At 30.9% G+C, this 24,121-nt stretch overlaps 2 protein-coding genes across 2 annotated transcripts; one reads left to right on the top strand and one right to left on the bottom strand.

The window, feature by feature from the left end:
- Positions 1–2,134: 2,134 nt before the first annotated feature.
- Positions 2,135–22,139, bottom strand: LOC114131042 (gustatory receptor for sugar taste 43a-like). Its single transcript, XM_050197007.1, has 6 exons — positions 21,916–22,139; positions 7,223–7,309; positions 6,414–6,663; positions 2,623–2,691; positions 2,453–2,542; positions 2,135–2,359 (listed from the first exon to the last, which is right to left on the bottom strand). The coding sequence occupies exons 1-6, from the start codon at positions 22,122–22,124 to the stop codon at positions 2,297–2,299; spliced, it is 768 nt and encodes a 255-aa protein (XP_050052964.1). The 5' UTR covers positions 22,125–22,139; the 3' UTR covers positions 2,135–2,296.
- Positions 7,930–8,512, top strand: LOC126548923 (thioredoxin-2-like). The gene has a single exon (XM_050197008.1). It carries the CDS (start codon positions 8,092–8,094, stop codon positions 8,407–8,409), a length of 318 nt encoding a protein of 105 aa, XP_050052965.1. The 5' UTR covers positions 7,930–8,091; the 3' UTR covers positions 8,410–8,512.
- Positions 22,140–24,121: the final 1,982 nt, after the last annotated feature.

Genomic DNA, 24,121 nt, shown 5'->3' with positions numbered 1-24,121 from the left:
TATTCAGACACATTTCATTCAGTAATGTATTGTGAAGTGTGTGCAGTGTAAACAACGAGACTTGATAGTTGTCGTGAAACCGAAACCGCTGTCAAAAATATAAATATTATATTATGATATGTATTCGTTTTTGACCGTTCGAAACACTTGAGACTCGACTGTCGTTATATAATTACAAATTTACAACGCCCATATTATACTGGGTATACTTCAAACGTGTCAACAATTAAATTGACGAATATAATAACCATTTTTTTTCAGTATTTTATTTTTTAGCTTCTTAAGAAAAACACTTTTCTTTCTTGCTATAAAAAGTGACTGTACCTAATACACAAAAAAAAACAATGTAGATATAGTAATGCGAACACATGTACCTATAATTAGCACTAGGAGTATAATATTTATTAATCATTATTTTATCTTTCGATCATATTATATGTATTTTATCAGGTAATTAATAATTTAATTTTTATGTCGTGTTTAGACGTTTATTGCATTAATTTTATTGCCAATAGTTAAAATAATGTAACAATTTCAGACATAACATACCTGGCTAATCTGCAGACTTACATAACATTATAATATAAATATATTAGTCAGTGGCGTAGACAAGAATTTTCATTGGGTGGGGAGGGAATATATATATACCTCAAAAATAGCCAATTTTCGTAATAAAAAATGTTTTATTTTTTCTATTTTTGGTATAAAATATATATAAAAATAGAGCATGATCCATCCCCCATATCTCCCTCGTGTCTACATCCATGATATTAATGTAGTTTAAGAGTATATATATTATATAAGTATTAAGTGTGCTATTTTCCTTTTACTTGGGTTATAATTTTTTTTTTTATCCCAAACTATTTTGAACTTATCTAAAAATCCAATTATTTTAAATAATACAGATCTTTTCATTGGTCTTCGTACCTAGTGTATAACTGCAGGAAATATTTTTTCAACAAAAGATGAACTAAATGTCAGTCATTGACATTGACGGTTTCTCATATGAAATTAAACTGATTTTAAACAAGTTACAAGATAAATATAATTTACTCATGATGAAATTAATGAATTAATTCATACTAAATCTAATAAGGTTCGTCAAGTGACACGTACATGGCTAAACTTCTCTAACTCTCTTCTAAAAATTGGAGGAGAAAACCAGGAAAAAGTTAGCACATATATTCATAAATGAAATATGAAATTAATCACTGAAATGACAAAATTTTTTATATATTTAGTTTATATATTTGTGTGCAGTTTTATTTAAAAAAACAAAAAGGAATAAATGAAACTTAAGTAACATTAAAAAACATAGAAACTACTGTTTAATTTTTTATAAGCAACACATTAAAATTGAAGCTGAAAAATTGATTGTTAGATCGACCAAGATCAGGAATAACTACCAACACAGTATTTTCATATATTTAGATAACCTCTAAGGAGTCTCAAATTTATACACCCATGAGGCCATGAATTATAATTTAGCTAGCAATTGGCATAGTCTATTATCTCATTTTTAGATTTAAAAAACCTTTAAAAATATTTTGATTTTTCATTTATTATCAGCCTAAACATTTACCATTACTCTATACCTTCGCAAGTTATACATAGAACACATTTGAATAGTATTTTATTTTGTGATCATTAAATGTAAATTACAGCGTCGCACATCGCATATATATGCGTTGGCCCAATGACGATAATATTTTTGATAGACAATTGATAGAGTAGTAAAAAATAAAATCATTTTCTTACTGACTATTATTTTTAATTATAATGATCTTGTATAATATATTATCTAAATTACAATTTGTTTATATTATATCAAAGTTAAATAATAAGCAATAAAAAATAATCGGTTTTCTACAACATTTACGTTGTAATTGCCAATTTCATTTATACTCAAAATAATCAATAATTTGTGTCTACATTTTCTCACTATTTGTAAATTAGGTACTATTCTATTAAGTTTCAATGTTATTTTTTTCCTCAGGATTAAGATTTTACTTTTACATCATTAAAGGGCTCTACAGCCCTATTAGTTTTTACTATTATCAAGTATCGCAAAATGGTTGTAAATTTGTTTCTATATGATCAAATAGGTGAATAAAGAATCAAATAACTAAAAGTCTATATTATAACAAAATGATATTTTTCCTAATGATAATATTAAATATGATATATTATCTATAAGTTATAATTTATATCATTAACTACATCATAAGCTCGTCTATATAAACCAAATATACGTTTAATTTTAATTCTTGATTGATTAGGTAAAATGCTAATAAATTCAATTTTTGCCAGAATGAAATTGCACTAGAATAACAAGATATGTGGCACCAGCAGCAATAGCCTAAAAAAAAACAAACAAAAACAAAAAAATAATTATATAATAATAATTAATAACACATTTCTCGTTTTATACTAAAAAACTAAATATACTCACTGAGGTGATTAAACGAGTATTCAAAGTAAACAAATCACAAGCGGTGAACTGGATGCAACGGCTAGATATTTGAGTGTAGAATAATTGAAGCTAGTAAGTTAATCAGTAGTGATTAATAAAAATGAATAACAAATGAAAAAAAATGGTATTATTTTATTATGTATCCTCACCTCTTCCTGTGTACTTGTATCTAAATACCTATTGTTTATATCAGTTATTAATGTTTTTGCATTAACCGCCTAGAACAAAATAATTAATTCATAAATTATGAGTGATGATAGATAGTAATTTTCTGATAAAAATATTACCTATAGAGTTTATAGGGCTTTAAATATTGGTGTAATATACTATAGTATAACAACACTACACTAATTCAAATTCATTGAATTCATTTTTGATCATATCTAGTATGTATAGGTAGTGTATAATGTAATTAAATATAGGGTTTTAAATTTTAATTTTTTAAACGACAATTAAATTTAGTATAACTTTTTAAGCACTTAACTTTAGATCATATGACACCTTGTTATATGATCTATATTGAACAGTATATTTTGAGCTCAAATGTATCTCATAGATATGTCTTACATCATTAATAATAATTTTTAATTTACCGTGACATAGTAAGTTATCATCATAATTCATAAGCGTAAACTTTTGGAGGGGAGGGGGAAACTTCCCCCTTCAAAAAATTTAACGAGGCAATGACCCCTTTATATTTCGTAAATTTATTTTAAAAATAGGTATATATTATCAAAAAGGCATTTAAGATTTGTAAGAATAATTTTTTCAAAAATACTGAAAAATATAATAATTAAAAAAAAGATTAACTATAGAAATAAAAATAAATTGATTAATCAAAATGTTTTTATTTGGTATTTTGTCTCTTTAGTATCTTTAAGTATACGTTATATCGACAAAAAAATAGAATTCCCCCCCCCCATAAAAATTTCCCAAGTTACGCCCATCATTATCATATAATATTTATAGTCCTATAATTTAGATATAGATACATTTTTCTTTACCTGTTTTGTCGTTAAATTTGAGAGAATAGTAATTACACAGAACCTATACGAGTATTGCAGTACACACACAAAGAATAACAGCTTCGATCGAAATATTTTATTTTCCACGCGGTTATTAGTAAAGGAATGGAACACGCCAGTATATATGTTCAACAACACAAGAAAACTCAAAGAGAGTATCGACAGTCCTAAATGATTGCCGAATAAAAGGTTCATGTCGATAACGGCTTCGCGGGATAACCAATGTCTGATTTTTAAAATCTCTACGGTGTTGGTCAGCGGATGTGCAGCTTTGTCCCTTGGACAGTAAAAATCTTTGTCGTAAACGACGACACACGACGATGACGTCGACGACGGCGCAACATTTGCAGGCCACGAGCTGTGTATAGCTTTCTCGAAAAACGGAAATCTGCCTAGATTGATGTACTCCGTTTTCAACTGATTTAAATCGCCGTTGATATCTCGAAACGTGGCATATGTAAAAAAACACCGATTGGCGAAATCGTTTTCGATCAAATACATACTGAAATTTTGTAAGTAAAAGAAAAAGAAATATATCGACAGTAGAGATCCGCCGGGGTGTTTGTAGTACAGGTTGTACAGTTTAATGGAGTTCGTTGGCAACATGAACGTCAGACACAGCGATATGGTCACGAGAGAATACAGTTTGTACTGGCTCCAAACGGCGGCGGTCGTTGGCGAGTAGATATTTAAACTTTCCAACGTCGTCCTGTACTTTTGATATTTGTTAAAATATGCGTTGTACAACACCATTCCTCTAGATATAAAGGAAGCGACGGCCACTACCCTGGACTGCAACACCATCAACGATGTAGACAACACGTGAGACCAGTCGTCGACCATGTATTGCACAGCCAACGGTGCACTGATTAAGTTGAATATGCATGTAATTATTATCACGATGGAAAAAATAATTTGACATTTATCGGAAAAATTAAACTGAAATATACATTTTACGTTGCGTTCATTAAAAAACATCGCAATCACAGTCGTACTCGGCCAAATACCTACCTAGTTATTATGCATACAACTATTATTACAATATTACTGTTCTATAACTTCATATACAAGTTCACGTCATAGTATCTATATACCTATTCACTTCTCGATACAACAAACGACCGTTATATTTAATGTTATTTACCTATAGGCTGTAAACATAATTTTTATAAATAAACGTTTTTGGAATAAAAATAAATAACGATTTTAATAATCACTCGTGTGCTACTTATTTTGTTTACTCGTTAAAATAAACAAACAAAAGCATTCAACTATACCTACTGCTTAGAAGCTTACCTATATTTTTACCGACATTCATAAATTTCTTTAGAAATACCTACCTACGCCTAACACAAACATACTGATCGATTTCCAGCTAGGTTCTATTATAATGATTGCGTTTTATTATGACAAGTACCTACTGTCTACTAAGCGTAAATAACATATAGAACCTTGAATCAAGGTACTATAATATATAGGTAGAATTTTGCTTATGCCAATGTGGCAATTTAGTCAACATACTCTAAATAATTTTTCAAAATACTTTTAAGGTATTTTATGATAGAAAATTTAATCTAGCTGGAACTTTTGAGAAGTCAAAATTAATAATTACTAGGGCTCGGATTTTAAAGCAAAATATGCAACTAAAAAAGCAAAATATAAGAACCTATATTTATTTTTTAAAAAAGCATAACCAAATATTAACACTAACTAGTTATAGAAATTAGTAAAAAACTTGAAAAAATAATTAACTACCACATTTATTTCCCTAGATTTCTTGAAGTGAAACTGACTCTATTGTTCGACAGAGTATAACTCTCTACATTCACTGAAGTGATCGGTGCATACTTCATACAAAATGTTTCAAATTACAACACTAAATCTTAAATTTTTAAATGGTTGATATCGTTATATGTTATAGGTATATTGACCGTATAGATTAGAGACTACCAACCGGGGTGCCGCAAACTTTACTTAGGATTCCACGTAATTATTTGAAATATATAGTTAATTTTCATTATAATAATTTGTTTTATAAAATATAATATGTGTATACTATATTGTACATAGTATATTATATCTACATCGTATTACTTTTGTTTATACTTAATACTTATGCACTGTTAAATAAAACCAAAGTTGTCAATAGGGTGCCTCCGGATTTTTAGAAAATGACTAAGGGTGCCGTGAATCAAAAAAGGTTGGGAATCTCTGGTAAAGATACTACCAGGGCCTAAAATTGTGTGCAGTAGCAAATTTAAAACTGTGCATTACTTTTTGTACTTAAAGTGATGTTATTTTTTTTTTAATTTCAACATTTTTATTTATATACTATATAGGTATCAAGGACTTATGTAGAAGATTGACTTAGATAGTATTTATTATAACTAATTATTAACAAATACCAAATACAATTATGCTACGAAATTATATGTAACATGTGTACTACTATGTCAATGTTTATTATTTAAAAATATTTTGTAGTATGGAATTAGGTGTACAGTATAGCAATATACTTATATACCCTAAATTTAGGTCCTAGATATTGCAGGATATTATAATATGTAGATCGACAATACGTTTAATACATATTCCGATAACGAAAACAATAATAATCCAATATAATCATTTAGTCTGCATTCTGGATTTTTAAGTTTCTTATTAATTCAATATTTTATTATTGGCCAAAAAGTTTGAAAAAAATGAGTATTTAAATTTTTAAATTTTGTATACAAGATTAAAACTGTTTGGTAGTTAAGAATGTTGGTAGGTATATAATTTTTAATATTGATAGCTATGTATCTAGGTACTTTGTAAATTTTTGTCACATGCTTGCAGAGTACCTGCATAAATGCTCAAATCTTATTAACTATACATATAGGACATTAGTACCTACTCGAACGAATCGGACTTACTTGTTTGCAAGTAGCATTGGCTACATAAATTATCGTCAAGAATCTCATTCCATAAAATACATTCCAAAAGATAGCACGTATTAGTTCATCATGTTCTTTTTGACCATTGGTACCAATGACGTATCCAAACATAGAAAAATACAGATTGAACAATATTTTTAAAAAACACGCTGAAATGCATCCCAAAAGATGCAATTGATACGTAGAATTTAATTGACACACCATATTGCAAAATTGTCCATAACAATATCTAAGAAAAATAAATTTTATACTTGTCAGTTAATCATAATTCATAATTCGTATAAAAAATACGAATATAGATAGGTAAAGGTAAATATTATATTTTCCTCTGGATATATAAGAACTATTTTATCGTTATTGATAGAACTTTAATACAGCAAACTGTTAAGCTGTTTATTTTATGTTTAATAGGTTACTAGAGATGTTAAATGATAGTTAATAATAGTGAAGTTAACACACAACAGCTTAATATATAATAATAAATAAATATTCAATATAATAATGTTATTCATAATAATTGTCGACCCTCGTCACGTTCTTCTTCCGCCTTCCGGGGAAAAACTAATAGGTGTAAATATTAAGCTGATAACTTTATTCATTAGGTACACAATAAATGATAAGTACCTACTATTTTCGCTACATTTATTTTATTTCCCTTAGTTTATTTTAAAATATGTATATTATTTTTTTTTATTATTATTTAATTAGGTATTTCTAACAGATATTTCAAATAAATTGAATGTACCTATTATTAGGCACAATTTAATATACCTTCTTCTCCGACTTACCTATACATTTCGATAGAATCGCATATGTTGTGGCCGTATGATAATTCACATATAAACGATCGACAAGTTTTTCTTTCAACCAAAGCACTGAAAAAATTTTCTATTTTTAATTATTAATCACGATACATGATAAATGATAATTCAGCTATACAGTCGATACCTAAAGTGAATTTTGAATAAGTACCTACTAAATGCGGCAGATATAGTTGATTCTTTTTCCGGTAATTGTAATAAATACAAAATATAATTAATATAAAATTATCTGCTTATTTAATTACAATTGAGAGGTGATAATGTAGGTAGGTATGTACTTTTACGTAAGCATAGACGGTCTCGGGAAATTACTTCAGGTGCAGCACATTTAATCATAGTATAGGTACGTATAGGTATACTAATATCCCAAATTCCCAATATCATTATCACACATATGAACACATAATATACTCACGCACGCAAATAAACATTTTATTCAATTTTCTTACTTGGAATTTTAAATTTTATTTTATTTATGAATAATAATTACCATTGTTGTGTTAAGGTAACACTGTACTTATTATCATATTATTGTCCGTTACTCTGTGTATATTAAGTCAGTCACTCTCTCCAGTTCGCGTAGTCTCGTCAATTAATCTTACATGTAAAAATTGTTATGTATTAAATAAAACTTATAATAAAATAAAATGTCAAACAATATTTTGTTTATTATATTTAAAATATTTTTTTAATTCGTCAGACGTGTTGTCCGCTGCCGCACTGTCCGCGCACACGCCGCCGTCCACATACCCAAGTACGCTAACCCGGTGTACCAGCCGCCGCCGCCGCAAAACGTCGAGATACCCAACTGTCGAGAATCGATCAAATCGACCACAATGGTTCAACTCATCACCGACGCCGCCGATTTGGCAACTAAATTAACTGATGCCAAAGAAAAATTAGTCATCATCGACTTTTTTGCCAAATGGTGTGGTCCATGCAAGTTAATGGCTCCATTCATTGAAGAACTGGCCAACGAGTACCCTGATGTAGTCATGTTGAAAGTTGATGTTGGTGAATGCGAAAAAGCCGCTATTGAGTATAACATCCAATCTATGCCAACATTCGTCTTCCTAAAATCAAAAACCGAGGTTGTTCGGTTTTCTGGTGCTAACAAAGATAAATTAAAGGAAAATTTATTGAAATTCAAATAATAATATCAAAATTGGCTTCAACCATAGTGTCTTAATGGACCTGCATATATTCAATGAAGTTTTTATTACAATGAAACAAAAATAAATTTTATACTGTTATTCACTTTTGTATTTGGTTAATATCTTGGTTAAAATTATTACCTACAAAAAAGTATTAATATATAAATATATATATACATATTATATATATATATATATATTTTTAAATACTATACCAGTCTCGCACGGGTATCGTATCTAAACACACGTGTGTAATTTCGCTCCCGAGTTATTCGTTGACAACTTTATCTAAACTCAATGGTTTTTGTTCTAACTTGCAGTAAAAAATAAATTTAAAAAAACTAAATCCTAGCCTACACATGGTTATTGTTTTCATAGTCACCTTCAAACGTGTCAAGACTAAAAAGTAATATAATTGTTTACTATTATATTGACTATCTAATTACCGCCTCGAGGCACCGTTCATTCGGTGACCTTTGAACAGTAGATAACCGCGAGCGGCATAATGTCATCTAATCGGCCAAATAAAAATAAACCTTCCATCGACCATACAACTATACAGGGTGCCTCAAATGTCCCAGTGCCACCTATCAAAATCGTCAAAACATCTATTTCTAATAATTCAAACAATAACGGATCCGGTTGGACCCTACAAACCAAGCATTCGTCTTCTCCGGGTACGTCCCCCCAACCAAAAGGGAACAAAACAAACAATTCTTTCTTTACGCCAAACCGTTATGAAGTCTTAAATATTGATGACGATACTAACGAAAGCAACGAAATGACCACCGAATCTGTCCCCCAACCACCATTACCACCGCCAATATTTATCACATCAGCAATAAATTACATTGATTTCTGTAATCAAATAAAATCTATTTCTGGCGATGAAGGATTTTTATTTAAATCCACATCTAAAAACCTCAAATTATCACTATACTCGTCTAACTCTTTTCGCCAAATAATCAAATTACTTAACGACAGCTCCATCGAATACCACACATATCAAGCTAAAGAAGACAAGCCTTACCGCGTTGTCTTAAAAAACCTTCACCACTCAACCTCTACAGAATACATCACACAAGAACTAACTGAACTCGGTTATTCTGTAAGAAATGTCACAAACATAAAAAAGAGATTATCAAATGATCCACTACCACTTTTTTTCATAGATCTCAATCCGGAAACTAATAATCCCGACATATTTAAACTCGAAACACTATGCTACTCAAAAATTAAGATAGAAGAACCCCATACTAGACGTGATCTCCCCCAATGTCATCGGTGTCAAAACTATGGACATACTCGTTCATATTGTAACCGTAAACCAAGATGCGTACGCTGCGGACAAGATCACCTATCAGACATGTGCGAAAAAAGCAAAGACCTACCAGCTATCTGTGCTCTATGTGGAGATGGACACCCATCAAACTACAAAGGATGCACGGTCCATAAACAACTCCAAAAATCAAGAACCACGAAAATCGCAGAGCAACGCCAAACGAAGCCTTCAACTTCAGATTCACCAAATTCCATTTTCAAGCAACCAAACAACATCGTCCAAGATTCATCATCATCTCAAAACTTAACGGGTAAGTCACTCAGCACCACCACTAACCCACCTCGTACATACTCTGACGCGATTAAATCCCCAATACCTCAAAATGAACAACTCCCTACCTCCTCCGAAACCTCACTTTCCACTCAAATATCATCTTTCTTGGAAAATTTACAATCACTTATTACACCACTTATAAGTCTCCTTACCACTCTTATTAACAAAATAATCTCAAAAAATGACTGCTAATAACATAATTAACTCCTCGCTACTTATACTTACCTGGAATGCTAATGGGCTAAAACAACATAAAGATGAACTCCTTTTTCTACTTCAAGACAAAAATATTGATATAGCGCTAATATCTGAGACTCATTTCACCCCTAACTCCTGTATCAACATTTATGGTTATAAGGCGTACTTTGCCTGTCATCCAGATGGCACATCTCACGCTGGCGCAGCAATATATATCAAATCCAATCTATCCCACCACCCTCTACCTCCTTATATTTTTCCACATATTCAAGCTTCCGGTGTTTCGATTATAACACAAAACAATATACCTATAAATATATCTTCTATATATAGCCCTCCTGGTCCTGGTATAAACGCAGGCCAGTTCTCCGATTATTTCTCAACCCTAGGTCACCGATTCATTTCAGGTGGAGATTTTAATGCTAAAAACCCAAAGTGGGGGAACCGTTCTCCTAACATTAGAGGTAGGGCTTTACTAAACTGCATAACCAATAACAACTTATCAACATTAGCTCCCCCTAATGCTACTTATTGGCCCTCCCAATACAATAGACTACCCGACATCTTAGACTTTTTTGTTTACAAGCTGCCTAGTAATATTCATAGCACTATAAGCAACCTTTATGACCTATCCTCTGATCACACACCAACCTTACTTAAAATTGGATTAAGCCCCACTATACCAAAAAGAGAAACACTTACTCCTGGTCGAATGAACTGGTCAATCTTTAAAGAAACTTTAAATGACAATATAAAACTAAACATTTCCTTAAAAACAATAGATGAAATAAATGAAGCGTTAGATTCTCTAACGACATCAATACAGTCAGCTGCTTTGAGTGCCTCCATAACAAAAACTAACCCATCTTCGCATAATAATATACCGAAACACATCCAGATTTTATTATTAGAAAAACGTAAAGCTAGAGCCAAGTGGCAAAACTCAAAATATCCCAATGATAAGATTAAACTCAATCAGTTAAGTAACAAACTTAAAAAGGTAATTCGTAAACATAAAAATGATTCCTATAATTCATACGTTGAAGCTCTTACTACAACCAACTGCTCCCTATGGAAGGCAACCAAATCCCTACTACGGTTAAGACAACCTTCTCCCCCTCTTCGCAAAGCAGACAACTCCTGGGCTATCACTGACCTTGAAAAAGCTAACATATTTGCTGAGCATCTATCTAAATGCTTCACTCCTCACGATATACAGCCTAATGCATCACAACTAGAAATAGTGGATAGCTCTCTTAATTCACCCCTTCCTATGTCACTTCCTGCTAAATACACCTCTCCTGGAGAAATTGAATACATTATCAAACAGCTTCCTATTAAAAAATCACCCGGTCATGATTTAATTAGTAATGTCATCACAAAGAACTTACCCAATAAAATCATTATTTTTTTGTCACACATATTTAACGCTATCTTCAGACTATCATACTTCCCAAGCACTTGGAAACACTCGGTCGTTATTTTAATCCCTAAACCCAATAAACCGCCACAAGATCCTGCCTCATACAGACCTATTAGTCTTCTCCCAACCTTTTCTAAAATATTTGAGAAAATTCTTTTAAAAAGACTCCTTCCTCTCGCTTCCTCCAAAAATATAATACCACACACTCAATTCGGATTCAGACCAAAACATTCAACAATGCATCAATTACACAGAACAGTCGATATCATATCCAGCTCTCTGGAAAAAAAACAATTTTGTACAGCAGTATTCCTAGACATCTCCCAAGCCTTTGACCGGGTTTGGCATGATGGTCTATTGTATAAACTTAAAAAGTTCTTACCCGCCCCTTATTTTCTTTTAATTAAATCATACCTGTCAAATCGTTCTTTTACTGTCCGCCTAACACCACTACTCAACCAACCGTTATGCTATTAAGCTAGAGTCCCACAAGGAAGCGACATCGCACCATTCCTTTATTCGATTTTCACTCATGACATACCTAAGACCTTCTATATCTCTCTAGGTACATACGCTGACGACACACGCTAATAACTGCCTCCCACAAAAACCACGTTACAGCCAGTGAAATGATCCAAAACCACTTAAATATGATCAGCCTATGGGCAAACAGGTGGAAAATCAAAATAAACGAAACTAAATCTGTCCAAGTAACCTTCACATTAAGAAATCTTGATGCTCCACTTGTTACACTAAATAATTTAATAATTCCATCGGCAAACGAAGTAAAATATCTTGGTCTAATCCTAGATAAACGACTAACCTGGAGCCCACACATTAAACATAAACGTAAAACTGTTAACTCTAGACTTCATATCCTTAAACCACTCCTAAAATCCAAACTTTCCCTACACAATAAACTTATCATTTATAAATCAATAATCAGACCAGTTTGGACATACGGTATTCAGTTATGGGGCACTGCAAAGCCATCCAATATCAAAACACTCCAGGCCTTCCAATCCATCTGCCTACGAGTAATAACATCCTCCCCTTGGTACTTTACAAACAATAATCTTCATAAAGACCTAAAAATGTCTACACTCAATCAATTAGCAAAATTATATTACTCTAAATTTCACAACAACTTAAACTCTCACAGTAACCCATTAATAAAACAACTATCCTCCAATTCACTTCCTGGTAACGTACGCAGAAGACTCAAAAGACAGTGGCCTAGAGACCTACTAAAATAAAAAAAAAAAAAAATAAAAAAATTCTAATACTTAACTTTAAGTGTACCCGGTCGGGTGGTACTGCTGAGTGCCTGCCCATAAATGTTAATCTCCTGTCACTAACCATTAAGATATCAAATTTGCTTATTGTACTTATTTTTGTATAGATTGTAAATTATTTTTAATAATAAAAAAAAAAAAAAAAAAATACTATACAATATTCATATGTTATAATTTATTATATAATATTATAACCAAGCTATGCAATTGAAACTGAAATGTATACTTACACGTTACGTCACAGATATAGGGCTAGGGGTACAATAATAGTTTAAGCTTTAGTTCACAGTTGAACTCGGCTCAGCGTAAAATTGAAGTGGTACAAAGATGGTTTAAAATTAAACTGTAGTTTAAGCTTGGCTCAATGTGAGTGGAAGATTACGGTGGCTCAGAACATAGAATAAAGATAATATAGAACGGCAACTCAGCCGTCTCAGTTGGTGCCCGTTGAAGCGCTACGGGTGTTGCGATTATGAACTATTTTCGATCCCGGTGACAAAATATTTTGCAAAAAATTGTTGTCGATAACTTAAATCGAACCCATCACCCAAGCTTCAATGTCCTAATCCTAAACCTACCTACCTAAATAACGCTGACCGGAAATGGTAAAATCAAAGCATTTAAACCACGGTTATCTATTATAGTACCTAGACATAATTTATAACCGTGGTCCGTGTTTTAAGTCCAAGTTAAGTTTTATATTTTTTTTTATGTTGATGCCTGGTTGACGATTAGTAATTAATTAAGATATACATATTAACTTAAATTGTGGTTTTACTTTTACCTTTTTATACAGCAACTTATATTTTGAATGGCATAGTCTGATGAAATGAAATTATTCAGGAAAACATGGTGGATAAATTTCAAATTTAAAACACAAAATATTATATCAAAAAGGTATGTATAGTTCAACCACAGTGTGTTTCTACTATTGAAAAATAAATATAACAACATAATATATATAAATTAAATTTTTAAAAACAAACTATATACATTTAGGTAATAAGTAAACAATGAAATTACCTGTGTAACATAATTACTTTAAATAAAACTGCAAAGAAAAAACATAATTATCTTATTGAAAATAAAAATAAAATTATAATAATAAAATAATAATAATAATAATGGTTAATTACCTATAATAATTGTTTTACAAGTTTAATTTTAGTTTTTCGGCTTTTATGTATATTATAGTATGTACTGGCCATATTTACAATTACATCGTTAGTTTTACAGTAATTAACTCCCTTCAATACTTTATTTATATTTTTGGTATAAGAAAATAAAAAAAACAATATCACTTTGTTCTTGACTATTTCTTTAAGATTGTGAATTTCACAGTTAAAATTAAATTGCACATTTAATTCAATTGCAAAATCTAATCTTTGTTTTAGGTTTGTCTCATAGCAAATGTTTGGCATACAATGTGATAATACTGAAAAAATATTTTCGATTATGTTTTCAAAATTTTTAGTTGGATTTTTCAAACTTTGTTTTGAATAACACCTAGCTTTAATCAAATCATTGGTTATAGTAGTTTGAGTTATATCACCTTTACAAACTGTACAGTTATTACAAATTTTCAAAATCCCACGAATAATATATCCACTAACATAACCTATAGTCAATCCACTTGTTACTGTTTTAGGTATTATTGTTGGTAAATCTAGAGATAAATGTATATTTACTTTTTTATTTGAAGTTGAAATACTATTAAGAGTAGATGAACCATTGAGAAATGATTTTAAATTATCCAATACAGTACAATCATCTGACTCACAATTGTTCCCAACTGACTTTACTGAAGAAAAGTTATTAATAAGCAATGTTTTAAAAGAGGCAATAAATTGGTATGAAGTTGGATTTATATTCCTAACACCATGGCTACGGATAGATCCAAAAAATAAAGTTGGTAGGGACCCTTTTTTTAACTTTTTTGTTCCTGGGCTGTCACAGGACCGATCAAAATGTAAATGACAAACCGCATATCGGCGTCTAACGACAGATTTTTCAAGATGAAATAATTTGTCATTATTACACCGTTGAAGCCACATATTAAAATCATCATCATTCTGAGGAAAGACATGTTTTCTTTCTTTACTTTTACACCCTAGAACACTACAGTTGGTTGATGGCATTGTTAAATACAAATTAGAGAAAACTGAAAAAGTGAGAAGTAAAACACCGAGGTACTAATAAAACCAATTGGCAATTACAAACAAAAATAATTGATTTTATAAAAATACTAGATAGTACCCCCTATTTCATAGTACAAGTACCAACCATTTTAATAATATAATATTATATTATGTATATTTATTACTACATTATGCATGTCGAATTCTCAGAAAAATGATTCATAATATAATATTATAAGTATAAAGTAATATTATAAATTATAATCATTAATTTCTGTGCTATCAGTCTATCGCTGTTCTATGGATCTTAGCGCTCCCGGTGTCACGATTTTTTACTATTTTACAATACCATATGCAGCTATATGTACGAGTGCATACCCCCTGCACAAGACCATCAAAAGTGTCCGTTATGGACAGGTTTCTGTTATATACTCTATTCAGAATAAGAAATGTTGTCGGCGGCTACCAGTTTTTGCCTCCGATTACGATTCTTATTCTGAATAGAGTATAGACAGGATTTTTTTTTGCGGGGACTTATCATGTTGAGATAATTAATCATGTTAAGACAACATGATAAGTCTCCGCAAAAAAATTTTGTTCTAACTAATTATCACTAATTTTAATAGTTTCAGAATTAAATTGAATCTTTTTTTTGTATTTGAAGATTTTTTAAATTCTTTTAAAAAGTATTTGAGTAATACTCAGAAACTTTACTGTGTATAGTATTTTAAATACTTAATTTTATAAGTATTTGAGTAATTACTCAAACATTTTTTACAACACTGCTCTTAAGCATACTCACCCTAAGTGCCATATAACTAGGCATTATATTATGCTTAAATTGGGTGAGAACTGAGAATGCTTCAATAATCATACTGTGTATATACATTGTGATATTTTACTTACAAAAATAAATGTTAAATTATTTGAATTTATTTTTTATTTTTTATTTCATTCCTTTATTTAGTCTATTGGTTCTGAATCATTGCGTACTTTAATTGAGCTTTATATAAAGGGTAAAAAGCTTCCATATACATCAGAAATGAGGAAATTTGCCATAACTTTACAATTTTATTCAAATAAAGCTTATAATTTTATAAGAAAAAGTTTTAAAAATGTACTTCCACATCCCAAAACAATAAGTAAATGGTATAAAGTTGTGAATGGGGACCCAGGTTTTACTCAAGAAGCATTTCAATGTATACAAGAGAAAGCAAAGAATGAAACTGTTATTTGCAACATTGTTTTGGATGAGATGAGCATAAGGGAAAAAATTCAATGGGATGGAACAAAAATGCATGGCTTTGTTGATATGGGCACTAATATTGACACAGAGAATGATAACTCGGTTATTGCTAAAAATGCACTCGTTTCGTAGGAATAAATGGACACTGGAAAATGCCAATAGGTTATTTTCTTGTAGCTGGCTTAAATGGAACAGAACGTAGTAATTTATTAAAACAGTGTTTAATTCTCATGGGTGATACGGGTGCCAAAGTCCATTCAATTACTTTTGATGGAGCTTACAGTAATGGTAAAATGTGTTCAATTTTGGGTGCTTCATTTGATTTAAAGGACGAATTAAGTTTTAGTTTTAACAATCCCTATAATAACGAGTCCATTTATATTTTTTATGATCCTTGCCATATGATTAAGTTGATTAGAAACACTTTAGGAGATATGGGGTATGTATCTATTTAATCAAGAAGGAAAGAAATAAGTTGGGACCATATTAAGATGTTATATTTCAAAGAAAAGAATGAAGGCTTAAAAGCAGCAACAAAATTGACAATAAACACGTATATTATTATAATGAAAAAATGAATGTCAAGTTAGCAACACAAGTGTTGAGTAATAGTGTTGGTAATGGTCTGAAATTTTGCAAATCTTTAGGATGTGATGATTTTAGAGATATTGATGCTACATCAGAGTTTTGTTTCCTAATGAATGATGCATTTGATATACTTAATTGCAGAAGTAAATATTCTAAAAATCCTTACTGCCTGGCACTTGATGAAAAACAATTTGATAAATATGAAAAATATGAAAAATTTAGCAGGAAATTTCATAATTATGTATTAGGTTTAAGATTACCCAACGGTAAAACCGTGATAGAATCTGGTAGAAAAACTGGTTTTGTTGGACTTATAAAAGCATTACATAATGTATTAAAATTATATACTTGTCTACAAAAAAAATATTCTTAAATTTCTTAAATTTTAGTATAAGGTCTATGATTCATAATGACCATAATCTTTTATCAATTGATTGCAAAAATAATAATTTATTCAGGTGTTTTGAAGTAAGACGGTTTCTTTGTTTATTTAGTGTCAGCCCAGCTTTTGAAAACAATCTCTCACTAGGTACAGAAGTAGCTACTGTTGATAAGTATTTGAACGCAATTTTTGATAAAATTGGATAGACGCTTGACATTTCTTTCCAAATTTGGAGTGGGTTGTCAGATAATCGTGCAACACTGGATTTTAAATATAAATTAAGCTCGCTTGGGAATCCTATTTCATCTGACTGACGGTGTCCTCTACGACCAGAAGATTGTTGTACAATTTGTTCGTGATCTTGCCACAAATCGAATGGTTTTTCCACATCACGGTCTAAAAAAAAATATATATATTATATATTAAACATATTATAATAGTTTATTTATTATTTTGATATGATTTTTTCATACCTATGATGTCATCATCAGAAGAGCTCTCACTAACATAATTATTTTGCTTTATCTCATCAGAAATATATTTTAGCATGTTAGATAAAGCTAATGGATCTTTGAAATAAATTTTTTTGAAACGTGGATCTAAAATTGTTGACATGCCTAAAAGAGCAACATCCTCCACTTCACAAAATCTCTGTTCACAGTTGTACAAAATTCCTGCTTTAAGCTGAGTACCTATCTCCTGTGTAGGTTTAAATTCGTTTATGTTTTTTGTCATCATGTAGATCATGGGAATAACCATACTGGTTGTCACAAATTTTTGGCCACAAAGTTGTTTGGTAGCTGCTTCTATTGGTCTTAAAATGTCGATTATTTCAGAAATATCTTTAATTTTTTTGGCTGAAATCATAGGTGGAGCTGCAATGTGTCTATGCACAATATCATTAACTATGTTGCTTAACCTAATGAAACGTTCAAGCATGTAAAAAGTACTATTCCATCTTGTAGGTACTTCTTGGAGTAATTTTCCCTCACCTTTGGTCGCTTTCCTTAATTCATCACTTGCTACAACACTTTGTTTAAACCATCTCACAATGTTTTTTACATCTGAAATTAAATTTGTGAGTTCAGGGACACTTGAAATGGCATGTTGTGCAACAAGATTTAACGTGTGCGCAAAACATAATATATGGCGTTTTTCCATATGATAAATCAATCGCTTTCAACATATTAGCTGCTCCATCAGTTACCACAGCAATTATATTTTGTTTGGAAATGTTCCATTCTTTACATACTTCAAGTAATTTGGTTGCTATGTATTTACCTGTATGCCTTTCATCTAATTCATAAACTCCTAACAAAGCAGAATTTAGTGTATATTCTTCAACAAAATGAATAGTAACACCAATGTAACTCCTGGTTTGAATGTCAGTCCAAATGTCTGTTGTAAGTGTAAAATGTTGAATATTTTTTAATTTTGTCATAACAATCTCCTTCATAATATCATATTTCTCATAAATTTTGCTGGAAAGGTATCTTCGACTAGGTATTTTAAAATGTGGTGATACTGTTTTCATTAAGTACTTGAATCCCTCATCCTCAACAATGCTTATAGGCTGGTTGTCCTTACAAATCATATACATTATAGCATGAATAAGTTTATCTGATTTTACTCCACCTTCTTTGAAACTTGTCATAATACCAAACGTTTCAGCAATTGTTTTTTGACGATTAAATTTGCCCATAAACATTTCATTTGATACATGATTGTCCTTAGTTTTTTCACTAGTACCAGGTATACTAGGTACATCAGGGATATTAGAAGTCGATGCCTCAGGTTCAGGATTATCCAGATTATCCTTATTAACAATATTAGCCAAAGTATTTTAGTTTTTCCTTTTTAAATGGCCGTTCAAATTAGATGTGTTACCTAAAATCATTAAACAATATAATTTATTTGAAACATTATAATATAATTTACAAACACCTAATTATTTTAACAAAGATACTTTTTATTAAAAATGTAATTGAATATTATTATAATAATATTATTCAATTAAAAAGTTAATTAGAGTTGTTACTTGTCACCTATTAATTTAGTCTACATTCTATAATATTCAACAATCGTTTTAAAAAGACAAGAAGTATTGATGAATAATTAAAAAAATATAACTATTCATCTATATAATAAATACACATATTTAATATTATTAAAATACAAATTATTTTAAATATGTAAATTAATTTCCATAGAAAAAATAGATTAGCCGAGATAAAAAATAGTAAATGGTTAATTAAGAATGCACAAAATGATTAAATAAGCAGGAAGCTAGTGTTCATAAGATTTCTGATTATACAATAAAATTCAGATACTTTACCTGATGTTTTTATCTTTTTTTGGCATATTGAACATGTTGCAGTTTTATCACTGTCTTTAATGAAAAACTTCCACACATTGCTAGTTCTACTAGTCATTGTAGGTTTTGTGGGGGCCTAATGTGAAAAATGTTATAGGGCCCCTGTATTTGTACTCCAATATAAAGAAAAAAAAACTAACTATCTGCACTAACTATCTTGTGGTAAACCCCTGCAATACAACAATTAATATAATAACTTTTGCTCATTTACTTTAAAGTTTAAACTAACTCTATTATTTTTTTTTTTTTTATTTACTTACCTTTGGGTATTATACTTAAGTTATTAAAATAACAAATAAGTAGTAACAAATTGTACTGTGTTCTCTGATGCTTGAAGAAAAAGAGAAAATTGAAAAGTATTTGAAACCAGAAACAGTTCACACAGAAATCACGAATACTAAACGTTATTTAATATAAACGATAACTGAGCGACGCATAAGTGCACAACGCACGTTGCATGAACTACGATAGTACGATATCAAATTATATATTAATAGAATATTCTTAGGTATTCTTATTTCTTGGTATTTCAGTAGAGATAAAAGAGTCAATAAAGATTAAATGGGACAATAATCTTCAGGTTCCTATATGGTATATAAATGGACCCGCACCCGGTTATAAGAATTCAATAGTGATCTATTACAGTCGTGTGTTCCGGGTATTTATTAATTGAAATTCTAAAAGTCATAGTATTACGCATATGCGCATAGCTAATAATAATATGTATTTATTCAATAATACTATCTATTATTTAAAAGTATGTATCAAAATGAATAATATCAAATAATATTATCGTCAATCTAAGAATATAATTAAAAATTTTTAAATAAATACGTTTTTTAAAAAAAAAAAAAACATCGGACATCAGGATAAAAATCGGGTTTTTTCTCGATATATTGAAATAAAAGCATCGATGACGACTACCGATGTATCGATCAAAAACATCGATGTTTTTAAAAAATCGATGTATTTTGCCCACCTCTAGTTCGCGTAGTCTCGTCAATCAGTGGCGTATTTGAGGGGGGGCAACAGGGGCATTTGCCCCCCCCCCCCGAAACTTTTTTTTACGCAAAATACGTTAGCACTAAGCTATTATAAAAAGTTAAATTTCTTTATTATAATATTATGCGTATTGCATATTATGACTAGGCTAACTCGCCTATCATGCGTTCCCATCAAATATACGGTAGGTACCATAGACTTATAATGTACAATGACTTACATTATAAGTCTATGGTTTAATCACTTTTATTAGCTTTACCGCATATCACTGATAATTTTTAAGTATAATTTGAATTAATTCTTCATAGTAATTTTCTTATCTGCTATAACTGGCCAATTTTATACCATGTCCAAATAGTGATTTGCTTATTTGCTTATACATGATAATTTTATTATTTTGTTATGCTTTGCTTTTTCAACTTAGGTTAAAAACTTGGTTGCGGTCAAACATGGGGCAAGATCGTTTAGTTGGATTGGCTTTACTAAATATACACAGGAACCAGGGACATAAAAATAGATGAAGTTATTGATATGTTTGCTGCCACAAAAAAAAGAAATATTGACTTAATAATATAATTATTTTTTTACTAATTGAACTACTTTACTACCTATTGACTGTTTATTATTTTATATTATTATATTGTTTTTAGGATTATAACTGTATACAAGTAAGAATCATGTCTAACAACGAATAAAGTACCTATTGCATTAAAATTTCCTTAAATTGTAACAGTGAGAGATTTTTGACTTTTGTATTTTGCCCCCCCTGAAAAATTATCTCAAATACGCCACTGTCGTCAATTAATCTTACATGTAAAAATTGTTATGTATTAAATAAAACTTATAATAAAATAAAATGTCAAACAATATTTTGTTTATTATATTTAAAATACAACAACCATAATTAATATTACTATGTCAACCGATAAAAAAAAAAAAAATCGTAGAGGGCGGAATGAAATGTCAGGTGCAGCACAGGCTGCAGTGGCTGCACACCCGTATAGGACCGGGTACATAAACGTAGCTAGGTATTTAGTTTAAAGTTTAAACGATTCACGGTTAATATTTCAAATGTTTGTTATTTGTTTTTTTGTACAAAATACAACAAAAATATAGGTATTTCATATAAAAATGAATAATCTCTATAGTTCGTACTTGATAAAAATATTAAAATTTTTAAACATCAAAATACGTTATTACTATACCTATAGCATCATTATAATATACATATTATATTATACTGACCCGCGTTTGAAATGCCATATGGATGCAAATGTCTCGAGCTCGTTGTTGATAACTCTAAAACGATAGTGCAACATGCACGCACAACGGACAAACTGCATGTCCGTGCTAAAACAGGCCAGATTGTTGAAAGCGAGTATGACACACCACACGATACCGGCCATGCTGTTCGCGGTCGACACGGTGTACACGTAAAAAACGTTCACCGGCATGCCGATCAGGGCAAAATATCATAACAGATACTTGTCGAGCGTCTGTACGAAGGTTTTGCTCGCCGCGGCGGAAACGTCGGACTTTATGGCGACGTCCATCAGCCTGTCGGTGTTGTGCAAAACGGTAATGAATTCACTCAGCCTGCGGTGGAGAAAAGCGAGCGCGACCAGTCTGCTGCAAATGCCGGACACGGATATCATGATCGGATTGAGGATTTTCATGACGGTGGCCATTTCGCTGATTTCGTCTTCGTCGAGATCCGCCGATCCGTTTTCGGCGGGGGGGTGTCGTACGTCCGATTCCACGGAAAACATCGAGTGTTGATAGACGTACGGCATGATCGTGTGCAACACATAAAACGGCGCCAACACCCCGTGTGCGACGGTTACAACGAGTAGAACCACCGAGTAGACGTAATCGAATGTAGATATTAAACAGAGAGGACCACTTATCTGGTCTCCGGGTACCATCTTCAGCGGCATGACACCGAATATTCGGGATATGATGTTAATCTGACGGAACGATTGATAAACGCTTGGAGATGTCATACTTGTATATAGTCGATATTAATATATTTTTTAACCGTTTGTCACAATACATTCATCCGGTAGATACACGTACGACAAAGGAATTCCTACTAAAACACGGATATAAGATATCGTGTACTGCTTGTATTAAGATTTAACTAGGTACCTAGCTATTTGTTAAACATCAACTAATGGGTACTTACTTTATGTAAAAAAAAAAAAAAAATACACGTCTATATTTAAAATTAACTAGGTGACAAATAGTAGGTACTTATCACAATAAATAGGTCGATTTTAATGACCAAATCAAAATGAATGACATCAGCAAATATTATGAATTATGACAGGCACATAACTAATACGTTTTGAATTAAAAACAAATTATAGAAACTACGTACTTAATTGAAAATAGTATAAATAAAAAAATATTCTCGAAATAAATAAAATATCATAGGTACCTACTTTACGGTCTAAGTGGGAAAATGATCATTGTAAATACTAACAGGAAGTTGTATACAATACCCTTGTTTTTCAAGCCATGTAATTAAGTAGGTATATATACAGTTATAATTACTTGTACATTTTCATGATTATATAAAAAAAATTGTGACTAACTATTTTTGATTTTTTTTTTTAACTACAATAAGAACAACTCATAAAGAACCTTGTATTAATTATTCAAGTTTTTTTGGGCACCCAACATTTTTTTATTGACACTTCAAACAAAAGTTCTTAAAAAAATAGAAAATTTCAATTGTCTATAAATAGCTCAAAAAAGTCAAAATATTTTGAAAATTTAACCTAACGCTAATATAAACATGTGATGAAAATTCAAAGTATTTACAGTGATTGGTTTTTGAGTTACGACCATATAAAAAAATCGATTTTTTTGAAAACTGTTTACTTTTGACCTGTATTATAATGCGCCAAGGATATTCATCACTTTGCAATCGAAATTCGAAAACCACTGCCGAAGTTTGAAATTGAAGCGTTATTTCGACAAGTTATGTGCTGTACATAGACACAAAAAAAAAATAGATTGAATATTAAGCAAAAACATAATGCCGAATGCCGATTATTCAATGAGTAAATTATCAATTAAAATGTCGACTTATATAATATTATTATGATTTATATTAGTGTTTTTTTTTTCATCTGTCCAACAGAATTTCAGAAACATATAATATAACAAACGAGGTACGTGGCCACGGGTCGAACACAGATTCGGGAGCTGTTCGATAAAGTGGCGGCACCGGAGACCGGCAACCATGAAGACAAACGACGGTGAGTGCGGAACGCTGGTGGCTGGTCGTCCAGTCGATATAGTCGCGGCGCGGTCCGGTCAGTCGTTCGCCGTGGTCGCTTCCGTCGTGTGTGAAACGCGCTACCTACTCAGTTTGTGAGTTCACTACTGTTGTCGTTTTGTAGTATTGTTGAAGCACCAAAAAAATGATAAAAATATCCAATAA

Source organism: Aphis gossypii, chromosome 1, assembly GCF_020184175.1.
Source record: "Aphis gossypii isolate Hap1 chromosome 1, ASM2018417v2, whole genome shotgun sequence".
NCBI lineage: Eukaryota > Metazoa > Arthropoda > Insecta > Hemiptera > Aphididae > Aphis > Aphis gossypii.
This window is presented reverse-complemented; position numbering and strand designations above follow the sequence as displayed.

What these genes read in the sequence shown, in the direction of transcription:
- LOC126548923 (XM_050197008.1), top strand. Translation starts at nt 8,092, where the DNA reads ATGGTTCAACTCATCACCGACGCCGCCGATTTGGCAACTAAATTAACT.
- LOC114131042 (XM_050197007.1), bottom strand. Translation starts at nt 22,124, where the DNA reads ATGCCGGTGAACGTTTTTTACGTGTACACCGTGTCGACCGCGAACAGC. An exon ending in CCAATGCTACTTGCAAACAA is followed by an intron (nt 2,692 to 6,413) that starts GTAAGTCCGATT and finishes ATTTTGTTCTAG; the next exon opens with GCGGTTAATGCAAAAACATT. An exon ending in ATACAAGTACACAGGAAGAG is followed by an intron (nt 2,543 to 2,622) that starts GTGAGGATACAT and finishes TTAACTTACTAG; the next exon opens with CTTCAATTATTCTACACTCA.